The sequence below is a fragment of the Narcine bancroftii genome, chromosome 1 (genome assembly GCF_036971445.1).
Source record: "Narcine bancroftii isolate sNarBan1 chromosome 1, sNarBan1.hap1, whole genome shotgun sequence".
Taxonomy (NCBI): domain Eukaryota; kingdom Metazoa; phylum Chordata; class Chondrichthyes; order Torpediniformes; family Narcinidae; genus Narcine; species Narcine bancroftii.
The window spans coordinates 108,685,098-108,710,668 of NC_091469.1; the positions used below are offsets into that span (position 1 = coordinate 108,685,098).

The following is a 25,571-nucleotide window of genomic DNA, read 5'->3' on the forward strand; positions in this document are numbered from 1 at the left end:
GGAAAATAACCGTCTGGGACGGGCCCTGTATCTTGGCGGGGTTAATGGCCCACCCCCTCTGCATCAGGGCACCTTGGACATTCTCCATACCTTCTCGTACCATCTCTTCTGAGGCGCCTTGGATCATCACATCATCAATATAGTGGTGGATCGAGAGGGAGGGCGGCACTGGTACTGCCTCCAAATCACGAGCAATTAGGCCGTGGCAAATAGTGGGAGAGTGTACGTAGCCCTGAGGGAGGCGGGTGAAGGTATACTGGCACCCCTTCCAGGTAAAGGCGAACTGATCCTGTGAGACTTCGTCTATAAGAATACTGAAGAAGGCGTTAGCGAGATCAATGACAGCATACCATGTTCCTGAGTTCCCAGTAGCAATGTTTTCAATAAGGGTAACAATGTCCGGAACTGCCGAAGCAAGTGGTGGGGCATGTTTATTTAAAAAACGATAATCAACCGTCATTCTCCAGGAGCCGTCCGGCTTCTGGACAGGCCAACAGGGCTATTGAAGGGCGACGTTGCAGGCCTCACTACCCCTTCTTCTTTCAAAGCATCAATGGTGGCGGTAATCTCCTCCTGCCCTCCAGGGAGGCGATATTGCGGAATGCATACAGGTTTTGAGGGGGGTGGCACCACCACGGGATCCCACTTGGCCTGACCCACCACTAATCTTTTTGTAATAGTCCGAATTCCAAATGCAAACCCCCCTTGGCTAGTATTAAGGGCTGTACCGGTCAACGTATTAATACCCAGAATACACTCGTCAGTGGCAGCTACCAACGCATGTAACCATATGGGGGAAGGGCCATCACCCACCGTGGCACGGACTTTTATTTCCTTCGCCAGGGTGATTGCCCCTCCCATTCCTTCTATTCGAAATGTGGGTCCGTTCCAGAGGTCGGGGTTACCAGGAATCACCGAGTGCTCTGCACCGGTGTCAACCAAAGCCAAGTATTGGCGATCATTACCCCCACCCCAATGAATTGTTAACGGTATGTAGGGCCGCGGATCCCCGTGTGTGCGCCGTGTCTCGATGGAATAGACATGGGAATCCTGCCCACACCTTCAGGCTTCAGAAGGGTTCGGGGGTTTCCAGGACCACATGCTATTGTTATCCTTAAGAGCCTGTTTAACCCATTGTTGTACCTCATCACGGGTGACTTGGGCAGGAGAAGCTGACTCGATAGAAGCAGCAGTGGGAGCAGAAGGCACAGCTGGGCCGGGAGGACCCAGCATCTGGCGATGATGTTCCCCTGCCTTCCTCTTATAAAAGGGCATACAGGACTGCAGTAGGTTTCCCATCAATATCACTTTTAGGTACGCCTAACTTTAACAAAGTTAGAAAAAGCTCTTTTCTGGTCAGTCCATTATTAACAGCAGCCCCTCTCCTTTCATCCTGTCTGTCTGCTTTAACCTGGGTTGTACGTGAGTGGATTTCACCTCCCAACTCCAGTTCTTGGAGTCCAGATAGGGCGTGCACCGCCTCAGACACGAGGTGCCCAATTAGCGGACTAGTTACAGACAGGACCAGTCCCCGTATAGTAGGTTGGGCTGAACGAACCAATCGGGTATGCATTCCAGCTGTGAATAATTCTTCATCAGGGCTCCCCCCATGCATCCACAGCCTCAGGCGCCCCGCATACAAAGCAGAGGCCACGGCCTGTTGGCGAATCACTGCTATACCCTCCTCTGGTGTGCCCCAATGGTTCTGCAAATGCAGATCCCAATCTACTGGTGACGGATACACCCGTAACAGGGCTTCTCCTAGAGTAGCAAGTAAATAGTCTACATCTCTCCTTCTGCCACGTAATTCAGCAGTGACTCGAATATCAGTAGTTAATGATCCTAACCCCAACAATTCCTCAGGGGTCAGATATATGCTACCTCCCCCTTGCTCCCAAACCCGCAGAAGCCAGGCCACCAAAGTTTCTCCTGTCTTTTGCCTAAAACGATCTCCAATGGCGGCCAGCTCTTTTATAGTGAAGTCACGTATTGTTGTTGACTGTTCCCGACCCCTGTTACCACTCTGGCACATAGGGCCCTCTACCCAATGGACGGGAGGCTGCTGAGACCATCCCGTTGAGGGGGGAGCCCACCTAGCATAAGCAGGGGTTTGGGAGCCTTCCCCTGGGTCCGCTTGGGAGATCGGAGCACCGGTCCCTTCAGTTTCTACACTTACATCATCCCCCCTTTCGCCTTCATCTGCTTGGACAGTCCGCTGCCTTACGGGGCGGGCTTGAACAGCGGAGGGAGAGGGGAGTATGCCAGGCACATGCCGGGGGGTATCTGCATTATTACCATTATCATCATACCAGATATTCCCGTCCCAATCATCAATTACATCAGGATCATTGCCATTCCTTATCATGGCACGAATACGATGTGGATCAGGTTCTACCCCTTGCTTTTCCTTATTCGCACAGAGCTGCTGCCGGAGTTTAATATTACGGCAAATTGTTTGAACATGCTTATTCTCCCATTCTTTGGCTCGATCCTGACTGGTGCTAACAATTTCGCTCATCATCGAGCAGCGCTGTCGCAGAGTCTCTACTTCCTCCTCTAGTTGTTTCCTCTTATGTTCAGACTTCACCTGCTGCTGAACTAATTCAACTTCACGCTGAACGGAGCGGCGTAAGGCTGTGGCCAGCAGCCAAAAACCGTCCGTCAGCGTCCCCCGTTTTTTTGGAAATTTACTTTCTCGGAGGAGAGTGGCAACCCGCTCTCCCAGAGGCACACTTAAGGGTTCTAACCTTTCATCCCAACTGATGGGTGGTCCCAACAAAGACAGGGTATTAGCCAGCATGCCAAACCCATCATCTTTGGAAGTCCATCCCGGAATCAAAAACTGCTCAGGGCTCACCTCTTTCTTTCGGCGGAACATCTTGAGACCAACCCTGCTCGCTGCGCCAATTGTCCTGGGTAAACTTGTACCTCTCACTTTGTTCATTTTAGATTGGTCACAGTGTTTGAGCTACCGAAAGAAAATAGAGACACACACCGAGAGCAGTTCAGTCTACACAAATGTTTATTACAAATATAAAGCAGGTTTCAAACTACAATATGCAAGCCTGCCTAATCATACTTAACAACGCCTGGACTGGTCCCAACTGCCGAAGCGAGGCAATGACGGCACACTTGTAGTAGGCTGCCGGGGCGCCGGTAGCAGCTCCTTCACCTCCCCCGACCGGGACGTTGCTCGGACTCTAGCTGTTCTTCCTTCTTGACAAGGGATGTTCCCATCCCTCAGAGAGTCTAAACTTCAGCAGCAGGACCACAGACTTTTATACCCCAAAAACAATTAATCATGCACCCACTCCCTCTAACATTTGTCAGTCAAAATCAAAGCTGAGCATACTATTCTACAATTTAGAAGATTAATTATTATGGAGCAGGATACTATGATATCCTGGTTTATCTCGTAGATACAAAGACTTATTGAAACTTCTAAGGCTTTAGCAATACCGTGCCATCCTGCATTTAGGGAAGAACAATTAATCATGCACCCACTCCCTCTAACATTTGTCAGTCAAAATCAAAGCTGAGCATACTATTCTACAATTTAGAAGATTGATTATTATGGAACCAGGATGCTATGATTTCCTGGTTTATCTCGTAGATACAAGGACTCATTAAAACTTCTTGAGCAAGACAGGTTGTGACCAATACGTCAATTTCAGAGTGTCGTATTTGACAACTGCTTTCCCTGGGCCTCATGGTGGAATTCCATTTCAAAGTGTATCTTCAGATAAATCCCCATGGCTGAGTTTAATTACATCTGCTAATTCTGAAAGTAAGGTGACCTGAGTGTGGCCCGTGTTGTCAGTTTCACATAAGCAAGGAAGCATCTGAGCACATGGTTTTAACCCTCCATTACAGGCCCGTTGCATACTGGTACAGGCATTCCCATGATCCCCATTCCTTTCACCCGAAAGGAAGTTGCTGCCTGGAAATATTTTGACCCCTCCAAAGGCAGAGTTTACATTGATGTTGATCAGCCTGTGCCTGAGGAGGCTCGTTTCTTTAATCTGAGTGATATTTTGGGTATTTTCCGAGGAAGGCATATTTCTACCTCCTCTCATAATATTACATCCCCCCTATTTTATTGTTTCCCAATATGTGAAGGGCTCTGTCTTTTTTTATGTTCCCTGCCAGACTTGCCGATGCACTGGGATTGAGTGATTGTCTGGCATATTCCCCTTTTATTTCCAAGCCCCCTGTGAACGGGACTTATTGGGTTTGTGGGTCTCGTGCCTATGCCTGGCTGCCCCTTACCTGGGGTGGTTCCTGCTATTTAGCATATGCCGTCCCCTACCTACACCATATTTCCCATTTACAGGATCATCCCTTGCTTATGCATATGTCCCCTATCCCTCTCAGGTGCCAAGATTTTCTTTGGCGCCTTGATCCCAGGTTATGGCGATATTCGCATTTCCCTAAAGGTTCACAAGTTATATGATCTGATGAGGCCTATTGCCAATGAGACATCCTTTGCCCTTTTGTCTATCAGTCAGGGCCTTAATCATGAACTCTCTGTCGTAGGACAGTGGGTTTACAGAATCATATGGCCTTGAATTTTCTGTTAGCAAAACAGGGTGGCACGTGTGCCATTGTCGGTTCTGAATGTTGCTCAAATATTCCTGATGTATTCATTAATATTTCTGTTATTATTCAGCATGTTTCAAATTCTGTTCATGAGCTCCAGCGTCTGGGTATTGTGGCCAACAAGGATAGTTTGAGCCTCGGTTGGAATCCTTTTTCATGGTTAACTGGTACATTTGGGGGGTTGGGCCACACTATTCTCTGTTGGTTGCTCCCATTATTGCTTATTTTTGTAATTATTGTAGCTTTGATTTCTCTTTTACGCTCTTTTTATACTCTTATGCTTGTTAAGTCTCGTGTCTGACAGTCTGTGACCAAGGGGTGGAATGTAATGGAAGATTCTAACCTGTTTTTTTTTTAACTTGCAGCTCTGGGTTCTGGAAGGCTGAGAACCTGCTTGTGTTTTAGAATCAGCAGACATAAGCTAAATTCCACCCAGGGGCCAGAGATGCTGTTATCTGAAGAAAGGACATCTGTGTACCAAAAACATTTAATCTTCCTGCTTGTTTTGGTCACAGACTGTCAGAGGCCTAGCCTTGATGCAAAATAAACCATTGTATTCAAAGTGATAAGCTGAAAATTATGTTATTCGATAGAAGCCTAGCATACGGAGCTTGCTCGCTTATCTTTCTTGCTGTGCTGGGAATAGGTGCTTGGGTAAGCAGTTTTTGGGTAATATAAGCCATGGTCCCACTGCTGAAGTTTGAGACTCTCCGAGAGGTGGCAACATCTCTCAGCAAGAAGAACTTCTAGAGTCCAGCCAACGTCCCGGTCAGGGGAGGTGGAGAAGCTGCTACCGGTGCCCTGACAACCTACTACACGTGTGCAGTCGTTGCCTCGCTTCGGCATTTGGGACCAGTCCAAGCGTTGATAAGTATAGTTGGGAAGGGCTTGCATATTGTAGTGTGAAATCAGCTTTTGAATTTGTAATAAACATTTGTATAATCTGAACTGCTCTCGGTGTGTGTGTCTATTTTCTTTTGGTAGCTCAAACACTGTGACCAATCTAAAACGAACAAAGTCACCCCCCCCCCCACCCCACACGCCCCACCTGTTCTATTGTGTCTGAAGCAACAGAAACCCAGAACATTGAGATGTCAGACCTTCCCCACCTGTAAACAAGTTTCAGTAATGGCCACAATGTCATAATTCCATGTACCAATCCTCACTCTAAGCTCATCTCCCTTTTCTACAATATTCTTTGCATTGAAATAAATGCACCTGAGAACATTTCTTCCATGAATAACCCATTGACTTATAACATTACAAGCAATTTTCACATTGTCTTTTCCCTCCTCCGCTCCCCTCTCTCCTCTGGCACTCTGATTCCCAACCCCCCACTTCTAGTTTAAACCCACCGGAGCGGCACTAGCAAACTTTCCTCCAAGGATATTAGTCCCCCTCCAGTTCAGATGGAAACTGTCGCATCAGAACATGTCCCACCTTACCTGGAAGGGAGCCAAATGATCCAGAAACCTGAAGACCTCCATCCTCCACCATGTCTTTAACCATGTGTTAAGATGCATTATCCTCTTATTTCAAATCTCACTAGCACATGGCATGGGTAGAAATCCTAAGATCAGAACCCTGGAGGTCCTGCCCTTCAGCCTATTGCCTAACTCCCTGAACTCTCCTTACAGGACCTCCTCATCCTTCCTACCCATGACATCTGGGTGCTCACCTTCCTTCCTGAGAAAGCCATGAACTTGATCTGAGATATCTCGGATCCTGGCACCAGGGAGGCAACATACCATCAGGATACTCGATTCCTTCCACAAATCTTCTTCTCTGTCCCCCTAACTGTGGAATTCCCTAACATTAGAGTTCACCTATTCTCCTCCTTTCCCTTCTTAGCCATGGGACCAGACTCTGTGCCAGAGACCTGATCACTCAGTGTTATGCCAACCTTATAACCTTCTCAAACAACTATTTAGAATTACTGCATAACTCTCCATTTTTCTGAGTTCCATATACCTATCTAATCGTCTCTTAAAAGATCCTATTGTACCTGCCTCCACGACCATTGTCTGTACATTCCATCCTCCCACCAGTCTGTGTGGAAAAACCTCTTGCAGCCTTCTGAACTTACTCCCAATCACCTTAAAATTATGACCCCCCCCCCCCCCCCCCCCCATGTTAGCCATTTCTGCCCTGGAAAAAAATTTCTGGCCATTCACATGATCAATGCCTCTCATCATCTCGTACACCTCTATCATTTCACCCCCCCCCCCCCCCCCACACCCAGTTCTCCATTGCTCCAGGGAGGAAAGTTTACTCAACTGATACACAGAATGCATGCTCTCCAATCTCTTCTGCACCCTTTCATAGCAATCACATCTTTCCTGTCGTTAGGTGACCAGAATTGAACACTATAATTCAGGTGGGGTCTAACTAAGATCTAATCCAGATACAACATTTTCTCAGGCTCTTTAACTCAATCCCATGCAAGGTTGGTGCCAGAACAAGCATTAGCGGTGGGCATTAGGGTAATGGGGGGGGGGGAGCAAAATTTGCTGCACCAGTTGGCACGAGTGCATGTGTGCAAGAAGAAACATGGCTACGCATGACATACAGAACCCGGGATGCCACAAATGGAGGATAACCAGACCGTCGCGCCTAAAACCGTGGGTTTTAAAATACTGTGGGTCATAATACCTCATTTGGGGGGGGTGGGGGAGCAATGCGCGCAAATGCCACCCCCTTGGCACCGACACAGTTAATGAAGACCGACTCACCATACACCTTTTTAACAACACTATCAATCTGTGCAGCAGTTTGAGTGTCCTATGGTGACCAACACCAAGATCTCTCAGTTCATCAGAGTCTTCCCATCAACATTGCATTCTGCCTTCAAATTTACATTGTGACAGTATATAGATATGTTTTTGGGATATAAATTGTGAAAGGTTTGTTAGAGTAGGTTACATACAAACACTTTAAAACAGATATTATTTGAAATACTGGAGCTCTGCCTCATGCTAGACATGTCAGAGCAACAGCTTTTGCAAGAGCTTTGAAGAAAGCTCAAGAGACTTCACTAATAGATTGTTGATTACAAAAGGCATGTCAGAGCTACTTCTGTCTGGAAGAGAGCTTGTTGATCTAAGAGGGTCAAGTGATTTTGCAAGCAGAGAGAGTCAACAGGCTTTCTCTCTGAGAGAGAGAGAGAGAGAGAGAGAGAGAGAGACACACACACACACACACACACACACACACACACACACACACACACACACACACACTTGACAGTCAGCAGCAGCAATTGGGACTGGAACAGGACAAGTTGGCAAGCTTGTGGAAAACCCCATTTGGAAGACAGGTTGTGAGTGCTTAGTTCAGCCTGGTCAAAGCTGTTGTGGTCCATACAAGAGGAGAGGACTGGCTGCATAATGTTTGGCTTGAAATAAGAGAAACTAAAAATAACTCTGTGGTGACCTGAAAGAAAGAGGTTATCATCTGGAGAACCCTGAGGGGGGCAAGTTTCTTCGGCAAGACACTGAAGTTGCTGATTAAAAAGTAATCAGTTGTGGGTGTCCAGTATACAACAAATCTCTCTCTGAAAACCGACAAGAACCTTCCTGAACAGTAATCATTTACCTTTAAAGCCCCAAGGCCTGGTGAACTTTATAAATGTTAAATTCTGTGCACAGTATAAGAATTGCCTGCAAACATTGAACTTGAAGGAATGAGAAGTGAGATTAGACTGTGAACCAAAGAGCTTTTCTGAACTTACATACACATGCGCTTAGATTTATTAAGTCAATAGAGATAAGTTAAAGTTTGATTCTATTTTCATGTTTAAAGACAGTTAAAAACAACTTATGTTTAAGCAACCTCTTAGTGAATATCTACTGCTGCTGGGTTTTGGGGTTAACAACATACATTTCATGTTTTTAGGTTAAACTCCATCAGCAACTCTGCATCCTATCATTGTCCCTCTGGCAACCCACAAAACTATCAACAACTCTACCAACATTTGTGTCTGCTGGAAACTTACTCAACCATTACACTACCTCATCAAGGTCATTTCTAAAACTCACAAAGGAGGGGTCCCAGGACAGATCATTGTACTGCACCACTGGTCACTGACCTCCGTCCAGAATATGTGCTATCTGTATTGGCCTTCTTTAGGAAGTCAATTCTGTTGCAATATTGGAGCAGACAGAGTAACATCGAAGTTCTAGTGTAGCAATGTCGGAGTAAGATTGGAGCAATAAATAATCGAGCGACTCTCCCAGACTCAGAGCACGTGGGCAAGGTTAATTGTGACTTCAGCGCGCCTGCCTTGTGACGCATGGCGCGGAGGACTGTGGGACGGCGACGGCCGCCTGGCTCGGAGACGCCATTTTGTGCAAAGCGGGCTGCTGGTTGCGGTGGTTCTCATCCGAGTCTTGGAGCGATTCCCCCGGCCTGCGCCTCCATCCGCAGACCACTCATGGCGGCAGACAGTCGGCACGACAAAGGTATTCCTCGCTGGGTAGCGGCTTCGCATCGGAACGGATCTGCACCCCACCCCCCCCTACTCCGGCCTCCTTTGTTTCTCTAGGCCCAGTAGTGGATGGGGCCCGGTGAGGACGGAGGGAAGGGGAGTTCCCGTTAGGGTCGGAAACAGGCTGGTGGGAATCCCGGCCCGATGGGGACGACGGCCCGGGGAGGGTGGTGTGGGGACACGAGGGCTGGGAGGGAGCTGGGGTGTGGGGGACACGACGGTCTGGGTTATGGGGGTGTTGTGGGGAGGGGGGGCACGACGGCCCGGGTTGCGTTGCGGGGACAGGACGATCTGGGGTGGGTACGGACATGACCGTATGGTGGGGGTGGGTGTTGGGGACACGATGGCCCAGGGTGGGATGCAACGGCCTGGGGAGGAGGGGGAGAGGTGGACAAGACAGCCCAGGTTTGGGGGGGGGGAAGATTGGGGAAAACGTGACAGCCTGGGGTTGGGGGTTATGGGGGGGGGGTCTGGGACACAGTGGCCTGGAGGAGTGATTGGAGGGGCATGATGACCTGGGGTGGGGGAGGATTGGGAGGGCATGAAGAGCTGGGGTGGGGGTGGGGGGGAGTAGATATGACGGCTCAGGTGAGGTGGACAGAGATGGATTGGTAGGTGGACATGATGGCCAGGGTTGGGGGGCATAAAGTGGCCTGGGGGGTGGGTGGGGCCATACAACTGCCTGGGCACGGTGGCCTTGGGTGGGGGGGGGGATGGGTAGACATGACAGCCTGGGGTGGGGCCAGTGAGTGGACACAATGTCTCTGGGGGGGGGGGAAACCACCTGTCCAATAGTGGTGGACTGGTGACTGGTGGAGGGGTGGTCCAGCCGGGTGGAGACAGGGACCTGGGAGGTTCTGGCCAGGTGAGGATGGGGGCTCGAGGGATTTCTATCCTGTGGGGATGCAACTGGATGGTAGTACAGATCCTATGGGGGGGGGGGTTAGTGGATTGGGGGTAGTATCTACAAGGTGGGGGGGTGGAAAGGGGTTCAGGTGGCCATATTACGAGGGGTGGAGGAGAGCATCTGGGGTTGGTTTCACTGGTATGTCTTCCTTTATAGTAAAAGCAGATGAAAAATACTTATTAAGGACTTCCCTCATCCACTTAGGCTCCACACATAGAATGACTTTGATCTTTAAAGGGCCCTGTTATTTCCATAATTATCTTTTAATTTTAATATCACGGTTGCCCTCCTTGGATCTTCCTTCACCTTGTCTACAAGGGGCTATCACATAGCCCCTTCTTGAACTCCTTGTTTTTCCCTCTTAAGTGAACTCCTCATTCTTTATACTGTTGAAATGATTTGCTTTAATTGTCAGTAACTGGCAATTTACTTGACCTGATACTCAATAGTCATCCAAGATTCCCCAATTTTGACATCCTTGACCTTTACTCCAATGCTTTCACTGTTTTAAAAGCCTCCTACTTAACCTGAAAATCTCCCAATCTGTCCCTTGCAAGGACTTGACTGCACTTCCTCACGCCTTATCCCTTGCAAGGATTCCATCTACTTCTCTCAATTTCTCCATCTCTGCCGCATCTGTTCCCAAGATGAGGTCTTCCAGTCCACATCTTCTGAAATGTCTGCCTTCTTCCACAAACGTGGCTTTCCTCCACCACCATCATCAACTCAGCCCTCACCTGCATCTCTTCCATTTCCCACTCATCTGCCCTGGACCCCTCTACCCCAGATGCAACAAATATAGAATCTCTATCCTCCTCACCTACCACCCTACCAGCCTCTGCATTCAACACATTATTTGCCAGAATTTCCGGCACTTACTTTCTCCTTCCCTCTTAGCCCTCCACAGGGACCACTCCCTCTGTGATTCCCTCATGCACTCATCCCTCCACCTATTTTGCCCCCTCCACCTATTTTGCCCCCTCCACCTATTTTGCCCCCTCCACCTATTTTGCCCCCTCCACCTATTTTGCCCCCTCCACCTATTTTGCCCCCTCCACCTATTTTGCCCCCTCCACCTATTTTGCCCCCTCCACCTATTTTGCCCCCTCCACCTATTTTGCCCCCTCCACCTATTTTGCCCCCTCCACCTATTTTGCCCCCTCCACCTATTTTGCCCCCTCCACCTATTTTGCCCCCTCCACCTATTTTGCCCCCTCCACCTATTTTGCCCCCTCCACCTATTTTGCCCCCTCCACCTATTTTGCCCCCTCCACCTATTTTGCCCCCTCCTCCTGTGGCTGTAGATGGTGCAACACGTGCTCCCACACCTCCTCCCTCAGCACAGTCCAGGGCCCCAAACAGGCCTTTCAAGTGAAGCAACGTTTCACTTATATCTGCAAGACTTATTTACTGCATCCAGTGCTCCCTTTGTGGTGTTCTCTACATTGGAGAGATTGGTTGCAGATTAGGGGATCACTTAGTTGAGCACGTCCTCCCTGTCAGCAGCCATAGTGACCTCCCAGTAGCCCACCATTTCAATTCTTGAGTCCCACTTGCAGACTCTCTTGTCTGTCCATGGTCTTTTACACTATCCCACCTTAACCACCTGCAGATTGGAGGAACAAAATCTATCTGTCTGGGCACTCTCCAGCCAAATGGCAGTAACATTGATTACTCTGCTTTCTGCTAAACTTGCTCACCTTTTTCCCCTCCCCTTTCCTGTCTTTCCAGTTCTCCCCTCCCTCCTCCCTTACCCACCCAGCCATCCCTCCTCCCCCTCATTGGTGCTGTCCCTTCCTTTATCTACCTATCATTTCCTGCCTTTGCCACCCACCCCCCCTCCTACCCTTTGTTCAGACTCCTGTTGGCATTCTCTCACACCTTGATGAAGGCCTCAAGCTTTTTAAATTTTTAAAAAATTTTTCACGCTATGAACCATAATAACCAAAATACACACAAACATTTCCATCTTGAATATGCACAGTGTCATGTTCTCCCTTTTTCCCCCTCCCTTTCCTCCCTCCTTCCCACCCCCCTCCCTATCCCACTAAACGTTCAACATATACAATACAATAAACCCATTAAACAATGTCATCACACAATGAAAATAAACAAGAAAATTGTGTCATCTACTGTTACGCACTGGATCAGTTTATTTCGTCGTCTTCTCATTCTATCATTTTAGGTGCTGGAGGTCCGCGGTAGACCCTCTCTGTTGTGTTCCATGTACGGTTCCCAAATTTGTATTTTTAAATTGTTATTTTTTCCAATGGAATACATTTATTCATTTCTATGTACCATTGCTGTACTCTCAGGCTCTCTTCTGATTTCCAGGTTGACATTATACATTTTTTTGCTACAGCTAAGGCTATTGTAATAAATCTTTTTTGTGCTTCATCCAATTTGAGGCCTAGTTCTTTACTTCTTGTATTACTTAGAAGAAAGATCTCTGGATTTTTTGGTATGTTGCTTTTTGTGATTTTGTTTAATACCTGATTTAGATCTTCCCAAAACTTTTTCACTTTCTCACATGCCCAAATTGCATGTACTGTTGTTTCCGTTTCCTTCTTAACAGCGAAAACATCTATCTGATATTGTAGGGTCCCATTTATTTAACTTTTGGGGCATGGTATATAGCCTGTGTAACCAATTATATTGTATCATGCATAATCTCGTGTTTATTGTATTTCTCATAGTTCCGGAGCATAGCATTTCCCATGTTTCATTTTTTTATCTTTGTTTAGATCTTGTTCCCACTTTTGTTTGGGTTTATAGCTTATTTCATCGTTCTCTTTCTCTTGCAGCTTGATGTACATGTTTGTTATAAATCTTTTAATTATCACTGTGTCTGTAATCACATATTAAAAGCTGCTTCCTTCTGGTAACCTCAGTCTGCTTCCCAGTTTGTCCTTTAGGTTTTCAATTGGTGGTATGCAAACATTGTACCATGAATTATTCCATATTTGTACTTCATTTGTTCAAAAGATAAATTATTTCCCAAAAAACAATTTTCTATTCTTTTGATCCCTTTTCTCTCCCATTCTCTAAAGTGAAAGGTTATCTATTGTGAAAGGGATTAGTTGATTTTGCATCAATAATAATTTTGGTAATTGTAATTTGTTTTTTTCCTTTCTACGTGCATCTTCTTCCCAATGTTGAGCAGCTGGTGCAGTAATGGTAAACTTCTATGTTGCACCAATTTTTCATCCCACTTATAAAGTATATGTTCTGGTACTTTCTCCCCTATTTTATCTAGCTCTAACCTGGTCCAGTCTGGTTTTTCCATGAAGGGCTCAAACTTGAAACAATAGTTAAGTAATTCTACCTTTGCTACATAAACCACATTGTTTGACCTGCTGAGCTTCTCCAGCAATGTTTTTTTAACTTCAACCACGGTGTCTATAGATTTTTGATTTACTTAATCTCCCAATCCATCTTCATAAGATCTTATCTTCTGTCCTGGTTCCCAGATTCTTCTGCTGCTCTTCGACTATCATTTTTCAAGTTTATTTTTTGCATCTCATGATCCATAATGACAATTAAAGTTTATAGTTTAGAAGTGTTTTCTCTTCCACCTCTTAACTGCATTTTCCAAAATTGTGCTCCAGATTCCACCTTCTGTTTGCATGTAAATTGCTGCTATCATGTAGGGAAATTGATTGTTGATTTGGAGACCAATAAAGAATGCAGGGAACAAGCAATAATGTGAGATTCTTGAAGAAAGCATCACATTTCAAGGCAAAGGTTGCACATTTTGGGCCTTTAATTATTCCAGATGACAGGAGAACAGAAAAAAAAAGCTCAAAACTGAGAATGAAGACTAAACATGAAGAATGGAATTTAAAAAAATGGCTAAATAGATGCGAAACAAAAGGCAGATTACATTTATTTCTGATGAGATTATTCAAGACATACATTCAAACAAATCCAGTGACAAATTACAGCGCAGTCCTTTGCCCCTTGATCTTGTGTTAACCTATATATTCCTACCAAAAATAAAATACTAAACCCTTCCTACCCCGTGACCCTCTATTTTTCTTTTGTCCAATGTTACTTTTTCTAAAATTGTAACACCCCATTATTTTATTGCAATGTGTTGGCTGCACAAGTCAACAGTGTGACAAATGAGTACGAGGTAACGGATGAATTTCTTGTCTTTTAGATGGTGAAGTCAATGTTTTGGATGACATCTTGACAGAAGCACCTGATCAAGATGATGAGCTTTATAATCCTGAAAGTGAACAAGACATTAATGAGAAGAAAGGTATGATGTTATAGTGATAGAGTATGGATTGATGGGATCTTATTTAGCAATGGCATTCTAAGAGCCTGTGGAGTCATTACTGAGTACAATTGGTTTGAAGGTGTTGCAGGTGGTTTTGTACTCAAAAATGTATCCAAGATTGAACTGGCTTAGTCTGTGAATTGTAGTTTCTTTTAACTTCACTTCGATTGAAGTGTTCATTTGAGGTAGAGGAACTAATTTATTAGTTTTAGATGATCAGCTTTGGGATTATCAAATCTTGTGTTTCCCAGTTTGGAAAGGTCCACCATTTTGGAGTGCTCCTTCACTGAAGGCTAAGTACAGTCCAGATACAGTGCTTATTTGAATGGTCCATTCTTGATAAATTGCAAAAATAATTCTGCCTTTAATTGTCCAGTAACGTACAGAATTGTTTAATCTGATCTACATTGTGACACTCGCAATTTCAATTGATACTCCCAACAAGAAACTACCACATATAAAACCACAAAAGCACCTGCATCAATAACATTAAATAGTCAAATGGAGTCAACAGCAAGGACAGTGACAGCACAATTGCCCCTGATGACTACAATGCATCCATTTGCAGCTCCTCAGATTCCAAGTTAGGGAACTGAAGCGGATGAATTCCGGATCATTCGGGAGGCAGAGGCAGTGATAGAGAGGAGCTTCAGGGAGACAGTCACTCCACCCCCCCAAAAGTCAGGAGGGAGGTAGCTGGGTGACTATTAGGAGAGGGAAGGGGTATAGACAGCTAGTGCAGAGCACCCCTGAGGCCATTCCCTCAACAATAAGTGTACCATTTTGATAATGTTGCAGGGGATGATCTACCAGGGACAAGTTGTAGTTGTCACATCTCTGGCACAGAGTCTCTTTTTGGCTCAGAAGGGAAAGGGGAGAAGAGGAGAGCTATGGTGATTGGGGACTTGTTGGTTAGGCAAACAGGAGGTTCGAGGCTCCAAGATGATTTGTTGCTTCTCAGGGGTTAGGGTTAGGGGATGTCTCTGATTGAGTTCACAGCATTCTGGAGGGGGAGCAGCCAGATGTTGTGGAACATGTTGATACCAATGACATAAGATAGGAAATAGGGATGAGGTCCTGAAGAGGGAATATAGGAAGTTGGGAAATAAGTTTAAAAAGAAAAATCTCAGGTAATTGTGGCATTTCTGCCTATTCCATGCACCAGAGAGGGTAGGAATAGGAATTTGTGGTAGAACATTGGGATCCTTTCTGGGGAAGATCTAACCTGTACAAAAAGGATGGGTTGCACTTAAACTGGAAAGGGAGCAATATCTTGGCAGGTAGGTTTCCAGGAGCTGTTTGGCACGGGGTTGGAAACCAATATGAGTGCAGAGAATAGTGCAGAAGGTCAAAAGCCTGCTATGTGTTCTGAGTTTGTGAGGAAGGACAGACGGGATGGTTTGAAATGTGTCTGTTTTTATGCAAGGAGTATTAGGAATAAAGGGGATGAACTCAGAGCATGGATCAGTACTTGGAACTATAATGTGGCATTACAGTCTTGGCTACAGACAGGGCAGGATTGGCTCATGCAGGTAGAGGGGCATGAGAAGGCCTGGGCGTGTAGGATTAAGGAGAGCTCTAAGGCACCCAATGAATATGTGAAGAACAGAAGGATAACGAGAGTGAAGGTGGGGCTGCTAAAGGGTAGAGGTTGCAACATGTGCCTAGTGGCAGTGGGTGAGGCGGTGACTAGTGGTGTGCCCCATGGATCAGTGCTGGGGCTATTGTAGGAGGATCTGTGCCTAGTGGTGTACTAGGGTTTAGGTTTTTTAAAAAGAATAGGATGGGAGGTAAAAGAGGAGTGGGAATAGCATTACTGGTCAGGGATAGTACCAATGCAGAGGGAGTGTCAACTGAGACAGTTTGGATGGAAGTCAGAAATAGGAAGGGAGCAATCACTGTACTAGGAGTAGTCTGTAAGTCCTCAAATAGCCCTCAAGGTACCAAGGAGCAGATATGCAGGCAGATTTTGGAATGGGGCAGGAAATACAGGGTTGTTATTGGAGACTTCAACTTCTGTAATATTGACTGGAACTTCCTGACTGCAAGAAGGATAGATAGGGCTGAATTTGTCAGGTGTGTCCAAGAAGGATTCCTGACACAATATGTAGTCCAGCCGATGAGAGAGGAGGCCATACTGGATTTAATTCTGGGTAATGAACCTGGTCAGGTGACGGATCTATAGTGCGGAGCATTTTGGAGTAAGTGATAACAACTCCTTTAGTTTCAAAATGGTTATGGGTAAGGATTAAATGCAGACAAATTGGAAAGCAATTAATTGGAGAAGGAATAATTAAATATAATGAGGAAGGAACTAGTAAATTGGAACCAAATGTTCAAGGATGAAAGCAGGGTACTAATGTGGAGGAAGTTTAGGGACCACTTGTGCTGGATTCAGGATAGGTTGTCCTACTGGGACAGGGAAAAGATGGTAGGAAAAGGGAACTGGTTGATGTAACACGTGAACCAGCTAGTCAGGAGGAAGGAAGCATACATTAGATATAGGAAGCAGGAAGGGCTCATGTTAGCCAGGAAGGATCTTATGAAAGGCCTTGGAATGTAGGATTAAAGAGAATCCCAAGGTGTTCATTGGGTATGTGAAGAACAGAATGATGATGAGAATGAAGGTAGTTCTGCTAAAGGATAGAGGTGGCAACATACCTTGAAGCAGAGGTAGTTGGGGAGGCTGTGACTAGTGATGTGCCTCAGGTTTTGATACTGGGACAGTTGTTATTTGTCATCTATATCAGTAATCTGGATGATCATGTAGTCAATCAGATCAGCAAGTTTGCAGATGACACTAAGATTGGAGGCATTGTGGACAGCAAAGAAGGTTTTCAAAGCTTGCAGAGTGATTTGGACCAGCTGGAAAAATGGGCTGAAAAATGGCAGATGGAATTTTAATGCAGACAAGTGAGGTGTTCTATTTTGGAAGAACAAACCAGGAAAGGACAAGCATAGTGAATAGTAGGACACTGAGAAGTGCGATAGAACAGAGGGTTCTGGAAATAATTCCTGAAAGTGGTGTCACAGGTACATAGGGTTATAAAGAGAGCTTTTGGTATATTGGCCTTCAGAAATCAAAATATTTTTATAGAGGAACTGGTATGTTCTGGTAAATTTGTATAAGACATTGATGAGGCCAAATTTGGAGTATTGTGAGCACTTTTGGTCACCTAACTACAGGAAAGATATCAGTAAGATGGAAAGAGTGCTGAGAGTATTTACTAGGATGTTACCCAGACTTCAGGAACTGAGTTACAGGGAAAGGTTATTCAGGTTACGACTTTATTCCCTGGAGCGTAGAAGAATGAGGAGAAATTATGAGGGGATAGACAGAGTAAATGTAGATAGGATTTTTCCACTGAGAGTAGGTGAGATACAAAGCAAAGGACATAGGTTAAGAGTGAAAGGGGAAAAGTTTAGGGGGATCTTCTTCACACATAGTGGTGCAAATATGGAATAAGTTGCCAGGTGAGGTGGTGAATGCGGGCTCATTTTTAACATTTAAGAAAAATTTGGACAGCTACGTGGATGGGAGAAGTATGGAGAGCTATAAAGTGGGTGCATGTCAGTAGGACTAGGCAGAAAAATGGTTTGGCACAGACAAAGGTTGAATAAGCCTGTTTCTGTGCTGTAATGTTCTATGGTTCTAAATCAATGATTCCCAAACTTTTGGGCTGCTGGCCCCATGGCCTCTTGGCCACATCCCGAGTCTCTCACCCCCCCCCCCCCCAACCCCAATCAATGGTGCTGGTAGGAGTGGGGGGGGGGGGGTAGTGGCGGCACTGAGTGGTGGTGTGCTTGTGGCACTGAGCAGGGTGGGGGGGGGTTAGTGATGGCGCTGAGCAGGATGGCGGATTTAGTGGCGGCGCTGAGCGAGGGGGCGGTTGGTGGTGGTGCTGAGCAAGGGGCGGTTATGAAAGTAGGGTGGTAGGCCCTTTGGCCCTCAATATTGTGCCAACTTTATATTCCTTAAAAAAAAAGTAATAAAGCCTCTCTACCCCACAACCCTCTGTTTCTTCCATCCGTGTGCCTGACAAAAAAGTTTTTTTTAAATGCCCCTAATATTTCAGCCTCCACCACCATCCCTGACAAAGCATTCTAGGCACCCACAACTCTGTGGGGGGGGGGGGGGGAAACTCCCCTGACATCTCCACTAAACTCCCCTCCCTTCGATTTGTACATGTCCTCTGGTGTTTGGTATTTCAGCTCTGGGAAAAAGGCTCTGGCTGTGCACCCTATCTACGCCTCATAATCGTATACCTTCATTGAATCTCCTCTCATCCTTCTTTGCTCTAGAGAAAAGTCACAGCTCTGATAACCTTGCCTCACAACTTACTTTCCAATACAGGCAGCATCTTGGTAAATCTCCGCTGCACCCTATTCATAGATTCCACATCCTTCCTATAATGATGTGACCAGAACTGAACACAATACTCCATATGGTCTCACCAGAGATTTATAGAGTTGAAATATAACCTAGCTCTTTTAAATCACCCTATTAATGAAGCCCAATGTCCCACAGGCCTTAACTATCCTATCACCCTGCACGGCAACCTTGGAGGTGGTATGGATTTGGACCCCAAGGTCCTTCTGATCATCCACACTCTTAAGTTACCAAGTTTTAACCCTGGGCTCAGCTTTCTGGTTCATATTTCCAAAATACATCACCTCATAATTATCCAAACTAAACTCCATTGCCACTTTTCCACCCAACTCTGCATCCTATCTATATCCTTTTGTAACATTCAGTGCCATACACAACTCCACCAACCTTCATATGATCTACTACCTTACTGACCCATCCTTCCAGGTCAATTATAAAGATCAAAAAGAATAGGAATCTCAAAACAAATCCTTGCAGAACTCCAGGCAGAATACTTTCTTTCCACTACCACTCTTTCCTTTCGACCTGAAAGCTTTTTTTCATCCAAAAAGCCATGGTTCCATGGATCTCATGACTTTCCTATAAGTCTTTCATGGGGAACATTGCACAGAGTTGTGGGTGCCTAGAATGCTTTGACAGGGATGGTGGTCGAGGTTGAAATATTAGGGGCATTTTAAAAAAAAAAAAAACTTTTTTGTCAGGCACACGGATGGAAGAAACAGGGTTGTGGGGCAGAGAGGCTTTAGTACTTTTTTCTCAAGGAATATAATGGTCGGCACAACATTGAGGGCCAAAGGGCCTGTAATGTGCTGTCGTGTCATATATGCTAATATTGCTTTTGTATAAATCAACCAGTCGCTACATTTAATTGTGTATTTAACTTTTTTGAGACATAAAGAATATTAACCTTTATTGAACAGCATCAAAAAGAAAAAGTGACAAGGAGAGGGCTGAAAGTGGTGATGGGAAAAGGCAGAAGTGCTCAAGCCATTCGGTACGACAAGTTAGCAAAAGATCTTCCTGCCCTTCTGCAGGAGACAACATAAAGGCTTCCCTTTCTAAAGGTAGACACCTGCCAGCCTTTAAGAAGGATGAATACCAGCGATATGAACGAAGCAAAACTGTGAGCAGTGATAGAAAGAATCATACGCAGGTTTCTCGGGAGCAGCAGAAAGATCGGATTGATAAAATGGGCGGTCGACGAAGAGAGTCTGACAGGAAAACTAAATCGGCGACTCCTGATCAGTCAGAAACTTACAGCATGGTAAGGCAACATTGATTCATTTATGAAATGCATAACATTTGCATGTTTTCTGGAATGTTATTTACCCATCTCCAACCTGTGCATAAGCTATTGGTCCCCACAAATCTTTGTTACCTCGCACCTGCATTTTCAACCTTTAAGTTGCACTCGACCTTAAAAACATTTAAAGATTGCTTTTTGAGCCTCCAGTGTCTCTCAACCCTCAGAGGTAGATTCTCCCACAAGAGGAAAATAACTTTGATTCTTCTAGTCAAGGTCTCAGGAATTTGTAACATTAAGTCCCTTCTCTTTAAACTCAAATGGATATACACCTAGCAAGTGCAATCCATTCTCAAGAGGAGAGAAAACCAGCACATTCCAACTCGCAATCAGCTTTGACCTCTCATCTGAGCATTCTAATTTCAGGTGTGGTTTCACCAACGACCCATATGGGATGACCTCCATGGGCTGGGAAAAGGATGGAGAGTTTTCATTTGAGAAATAGCCTGATTCTTGAAATGCAAAATTTTAAAGTTTTTCCAATGATTTTCACATTTTCTCAGATTGTGCTCCATGCCCCAGATCTTTACCCCATTCATTTAACTATCTATGTTCTTCTTGTGTGAGCCTCTATGTTCTCTTTACAACAATAAATTATAGTTTATTTGTAGAAATTGTAAAAATAAGACCTGCAATCAAAAATGTGACACCAACTGTCTTGATTTCACCTCTCTACTCACTTGTTCTAATCTCACCCCCTCAGAGCACTCTGTCCTCCACTCTCCAGACCAATCCTAACCTCGTGATCTAACCTGCAGATGTGGATGGGGCAGTTGTGGTATGGTGCATTGACATTAACCTTGCTGAGGCCAGAGAACAGCTCTCAAGACAGCTCCTCTTACCTCTTCTACAGGACCCCACTGTGAAACATCAAGCCAGTGTCTCTCACACCATCAATGAGCTCATTGTTTCTGGTCAATTCTTTCCCACAGCCTGTAACTTCATTGTTTCCCATTCCTGCTCTGCCTGTTTTTTCCTCTTACCCAAGACCCACAAACATAATTTTCCCATTGTTTCTGTGTGCTCCTGCCTCACAGAACTATATCATATCTCAACTCTGTTTTGTCCCCTGTGGTCCATTCCCTCCCCACTTGCATTTATAATACTTCACATGCCGCCCGTCACTTCAAAAACTTCCAATTCCCTGAACTCTACTGTCTCATCTTTATCATGGGTATCCAATTACTATATACTCCATCCCCTTTACTGAAGGATTTGTTACTTTCTCAACTACAGACCTAATTAGACACTCTGCACCACTACCCTCTACTGCCTGGCAGAATTTTTTTCTCATCCTCAATAGCTTCTCCTTTGACTCATCCCACTTTCTGTCAGAGGGGTAGCCATTGGTATCTACATGGATCCCAGCTATGCCTGCCTTTTTGTTGGCTATGTGGAGCAACACCTACCACAAGCCTAGACAAACTTCTCAATTCTTCCTCTGCTTCATCAACAATGACATTTATGCTGCCTCATGCACCCATCCCTCTCTCTTTTGACCTCTTGAAGTCTCCTTTGACTTGTCCATATTGAGGCTCAGGTTGTTGTACAAGCCTTTCAACCTCCTCTGTAAGCTGAATCATTGTTGCTGATAAAACTATTGATGTGTCATGCACAATCGATGATTCTGTTGGAACTGACCCTGCGCGTGCAGTTGTGAGTCAGCAGTGGGAACAGTAGTGGGCCGAGCACTGAGGATGGAACTGGAGGTTTTGTGCCAACCCAGGCTGACTTTTGTTTTGTCAATAAGTCCAAGATTCAGTTGCAGAGGGAGGTTTAGAGTCCCAGCAAGGACATTTTATCCACCAGCCTCTGACATATGATTGTGTTGAATGCTGAGCTGAATTCAATGTACAACAGCTGACATATGAGAGATTGGAAATTAAGTTCATGCCAACCAAGTTTTCTACACAAGCTGGTGTAATTTGGCCCAAGACCCTCTAAATACTTTCAAAATATGTGTTGCTATTGTACCCATCTTTTATTACTTTCTCTGGCAGCTTAATTAATGTTATTCATGCCTCTATTAAAAATGTGCCTCAGCTTAAATATACGCATATTCTAGTTTTAGTCGTTTAGACTCCCATACCTTGGGGAAAAGATGATTTCTCTTATCTGCCCTTCATTTTTTATAAACTTCTCAGTTCTTCTTCTCTCTCCCACCCCCACAATCTCAAGCCTGCTATGCTCCTGGAAGAAAGGTTCCAGCCAATCAGCCTCTCCTTAATTCAAAGATCACCAGTCTCTCCAGCTCAATAACATCTTTTCCTATAGCTCAGTAAAGGTAAAAGTTCCATTATTGTCACACAATACTTCATTTAGAATGTAACATACATAAAATTCTTTAACTTTGTCAACCATAAGGAAGACAGTCACCACTTTGTCCAGTGTCACTCACAGAAATGAGGCCCCAGTGAGGAATGAACCTGCAACCCCTGAGTTACACGATCAGTGCTCTGAGGTATCAGAGCCTGAAAGATGCAAATATGTTTTAGATTCCTAAATTTTATCCCCCTCAATCATGACCCACCAAACCAAAGAAATCCTGATGCATGTCTATTCCTTCTGTACCTTTCGTTCATCTGCTATCACTTATTTAATTATTTGCATTTCTTTTTAAATCTTTTTATTAAACAATACAGGAGGAGAATAGAATGCAGAATTGAATAATAAAAGCAAATATCAATATATTGCAATACATAATACATCGTATGACATTATTACATATTGAACAATATTACCCCTTTCCCCAGTTTGGAATATTCAAAAAAGATTTTTTAAAAACCCCATCTAACCTACCAAAATAAAGAAGAAACAACAACAACAAAAAAATGCTGGGCAGCCTAAGCTGAGAGTTCACTACAGATCAATGCAAACTATTTATCTGGTCCTTGCCATTTAAAAAAAAAATCCAAAACAGTCTGGAAGGTAAAGTCAAAATACAAATGAACTCGTACAAAAATAGTTTATAAAAGGATACTGTCTCTTCAAACTTAATGGAGGTATCAAAAGTGCAACTTCTAATTTTTCTAAACTTAATCGTGACATAGCTTGAGAGAACCATTGTATCAAAGTAGGTGAATTAGGATCCTTCTAATTCAGGCCTACAACCTGATGTGCAGAAGTGGGAACTCGACCCACATCTGGAACAAAAATTTCACAAATAACAGTCAATGGATTAGGTTGCAATCTAATACCCAGTATAACATAAATTCTTGAAAATATCTGTAGAATTCTTCTCCAATACAGAGTAAGACCAAGACCACTTGTGATTTACATATATCACACATAGGGCCAACATTAGGAAAGATATGGGCCAATTTATTTTTTGACAATTGAAACTGATGTACCTCTTTAAACTGAATTAATGCATGTCAGGCACATAATGAAAAGGTATTAACCATTCCAAAAATCTTTTCCCAAAGTTTCTCTGGGACAAGTGACTGAAGTTCCAATTCCCAAGCAATTATTTGCATTTTTTTGCTATTCAAAGCCCAAAATCCTTGTATTTTAACTTTGAGATGGGAATAATATGGTTTAAAATTTGAATTGTACTTCTTAGGATTTTAACTGGTCATGAGACAGAATGTGGAAATTTGATGTTGTAATTTACTCATTTATACCATTCAATGTGGCCATGTACTCCCCTTTATTACTTTCAAACTTGATTGAATTTCATTTTTAAATTTTATTGAAGCAGTTTTTTTAATGAGGCATGAAATGTCAATAGCCTAGCAGTTTTTGTGCAGAGTTGTGGTTGCAGTGATCCAAATGAGGATATTAAAATTACGCTGCTTTTGAGGCCACATCTCTGACAAAAGCATTCAAACTATGCCCTGCTGTTTGATGCTGTTTAAAAATGTACTTTCATGCACTGTGAAATGCAGTAAAATCCCTATTATCCTTTCAGCAACCAGCAAAAAAAACTGAAAAATAAATAGGTAAAAAATACGAAAGTTGAAATTAACGCACCCTAGTGGTCACTTTGCAATTCATGCAAATTGCAATCTTAAGCAACTGGAAATTTCACTTATCTGGCATGTACTGGCATGTACATTTTTGCTCTAATTTGTTTCGAATAACATGTTCTGGAGGCATTTGGTTCGATGGTTATTCTTTTCCTGCAATTTAAGTGACCTTCGTGTTTTTGTGATTTCAACCCAGCAGAATAGGTTAGGCTGTTTATTCATAAGTACACATCTGTCACTGCATCCATAGCTCTACAGAGGTAAAAAGACAGTTATCTATCAATTTGTTGCTTTAGCGAATTGGCTACAATTAGTCATTTATTTCTTGGTGCTATCAGGGCCACTCTACTCTTGTAACTACTTCTGCATGAGCATTTTTCTAGAAACTTGCAGCTTGTGACCAAATGAGATCCCCAAAATCAAGAAGAGTGAAAAATTTAAATCAGAATACTGAGAGATTTCTGTGACAAGTGGGCATCAATTAAAGAGTCTAAAGTGAAAATAATTTTTTGAATTAAAATCTAAATTGATGCTTGTAGAAAGGAAGCGATTGATTAGTGAATACTTGGTGTGTTTTGTCTTGTTGAAATCATGATTACTTGTCAGATTATTTTAAATTTATTGATGATTGAATAAGTGAAGCCTGTTTTAAGAATACCCTCGCTCCAGCGTGCTTCCAGTTGTGAGCAGTGGAATCGAGAAAGGTTATTGGTCGATGACCTGTGAATAGTCCTATTCCAGAAGAGATTAGATTTTCCGTTTTTTTTTACAAGTAATGGAGGAGAGTTAGTTCAGGGAACGAATGAAGTGATTCGTGCTGAGTGGCAAACTAGATATCAATAACTCCTTTGAAAGGAGTAGTGCATACAATGGCACCTGGAATTGGAACCAGTGCAGAGGAAATTTGGATAAATGTTGAATTGATGACAAAATGGGTGCTTTCGTGGTACCAATGGAAATAAACTAGTATGATCTGACAGCCATTTCAGATATGTGGTTGCCACAAGATTAGGGCTAAAGTATTGGTCTATTCCCTTAAAAATTCTTAGATTCCAAAATTGAGATAGGTGAGGTTGCCATGTTAAAGAAGGGGATAAAGGAGAGGAAAGGAATGACGTCAGTTCAGAAAATCAAATGCAGAAAACTTTTGTGGGAGACCCTCATACATTGGTACTGATTAATACAAAGTATTGTATAAGTTAGAAAATCAGAAGTGCATTGAACAGTGGTAATAGAATGATCTTGGGTACTTCAATCTGAACACATGTGGCAGGTGAAATGATTATTAAAATGTGGAAACCGAATTCATAGAATGTGTAAAACATATTTTCAGATGATTATATTGAAGGCCAACAAGAGAATAGACCATTTTACATTCAATGAGAAGGGTAATTTAATCTGTTGGTTAGCCTTGTATTAAAAATCCTATCATTTTGTTCACTGTTTCCAAAGTCTGACAAAAAAAAGCATATATGAAAAGAGGGATTAAATCTGCATAAAGTTGCATACAGTACATCACTTTTTAAAGCACAAATATACAGCCATGGTTATCATGTTAGATCCAAGGACTCTTAACATTTACCATAAAAGTATTAAGCCTGGTAGGTGGAATATTTGGGGGGGGGGGGGGTGA

General features: G+C 43.9%; 1 protein-coding gene and 1 long non-coding RNA gene across 10 annotated transcripts in view; one reads left to right on the forward strand and one right to left on the reverse strand.

Moving 5' to 3' along the window:
• The window catches only part of LOC138762404 (uncharacterized), a 34,127-nt gene extending 24,740 nt beyond the window's left edge, over positions 1-9,387 (reverse strand). For 2 of the 3 annotated variants that reach the window (XR_011356906.1, XR_011356907.1), the window contains exon 1: positions 8,687-9,387. This is a non-coding gene — a long non-coding RNA (uncharacterized lncRNA). Of the gene's footprint in view, positions 1-8,636 lie in introns of all 3 variants that reach the window. The other variant, XR_011356908.1, reaches the window with a different exon arrangement.
• Positions 8,777-25,571, forward strand: part of ythdc1 (YTH N6-methyladenosine RNA binding protein C1) — a 116,601-nt gene continuing 99,806 nt past the window's right edge. For 2 of the 7 annotated variants that reach the window (XM_069936144.1, XM_069936153.1), the window contains exons 1-3: positions 8,815-9,059; positions 14,155-14,256; positions 19,588-19,931. In XM_069936144.1, the coding sequence (XP_069792245.1) occupies positions 8,891-9,059; positions 14,155-14,256; positions 19,588-19,931 (615 nt within the window). In that variant the 5' untranslated portion in view covers positions 8,815-8,890. Of the gene's footprint in view, positions 9,060-14,154; positions 14,257-19,587; positions 19,932-25,571 lie in introns of all 7 variants that reach the window. The other 5 variants (XM_069936138.1, XM_069936162.1, XM_069936149.1 and 2 more) reach the window with 5 other exon arrangements.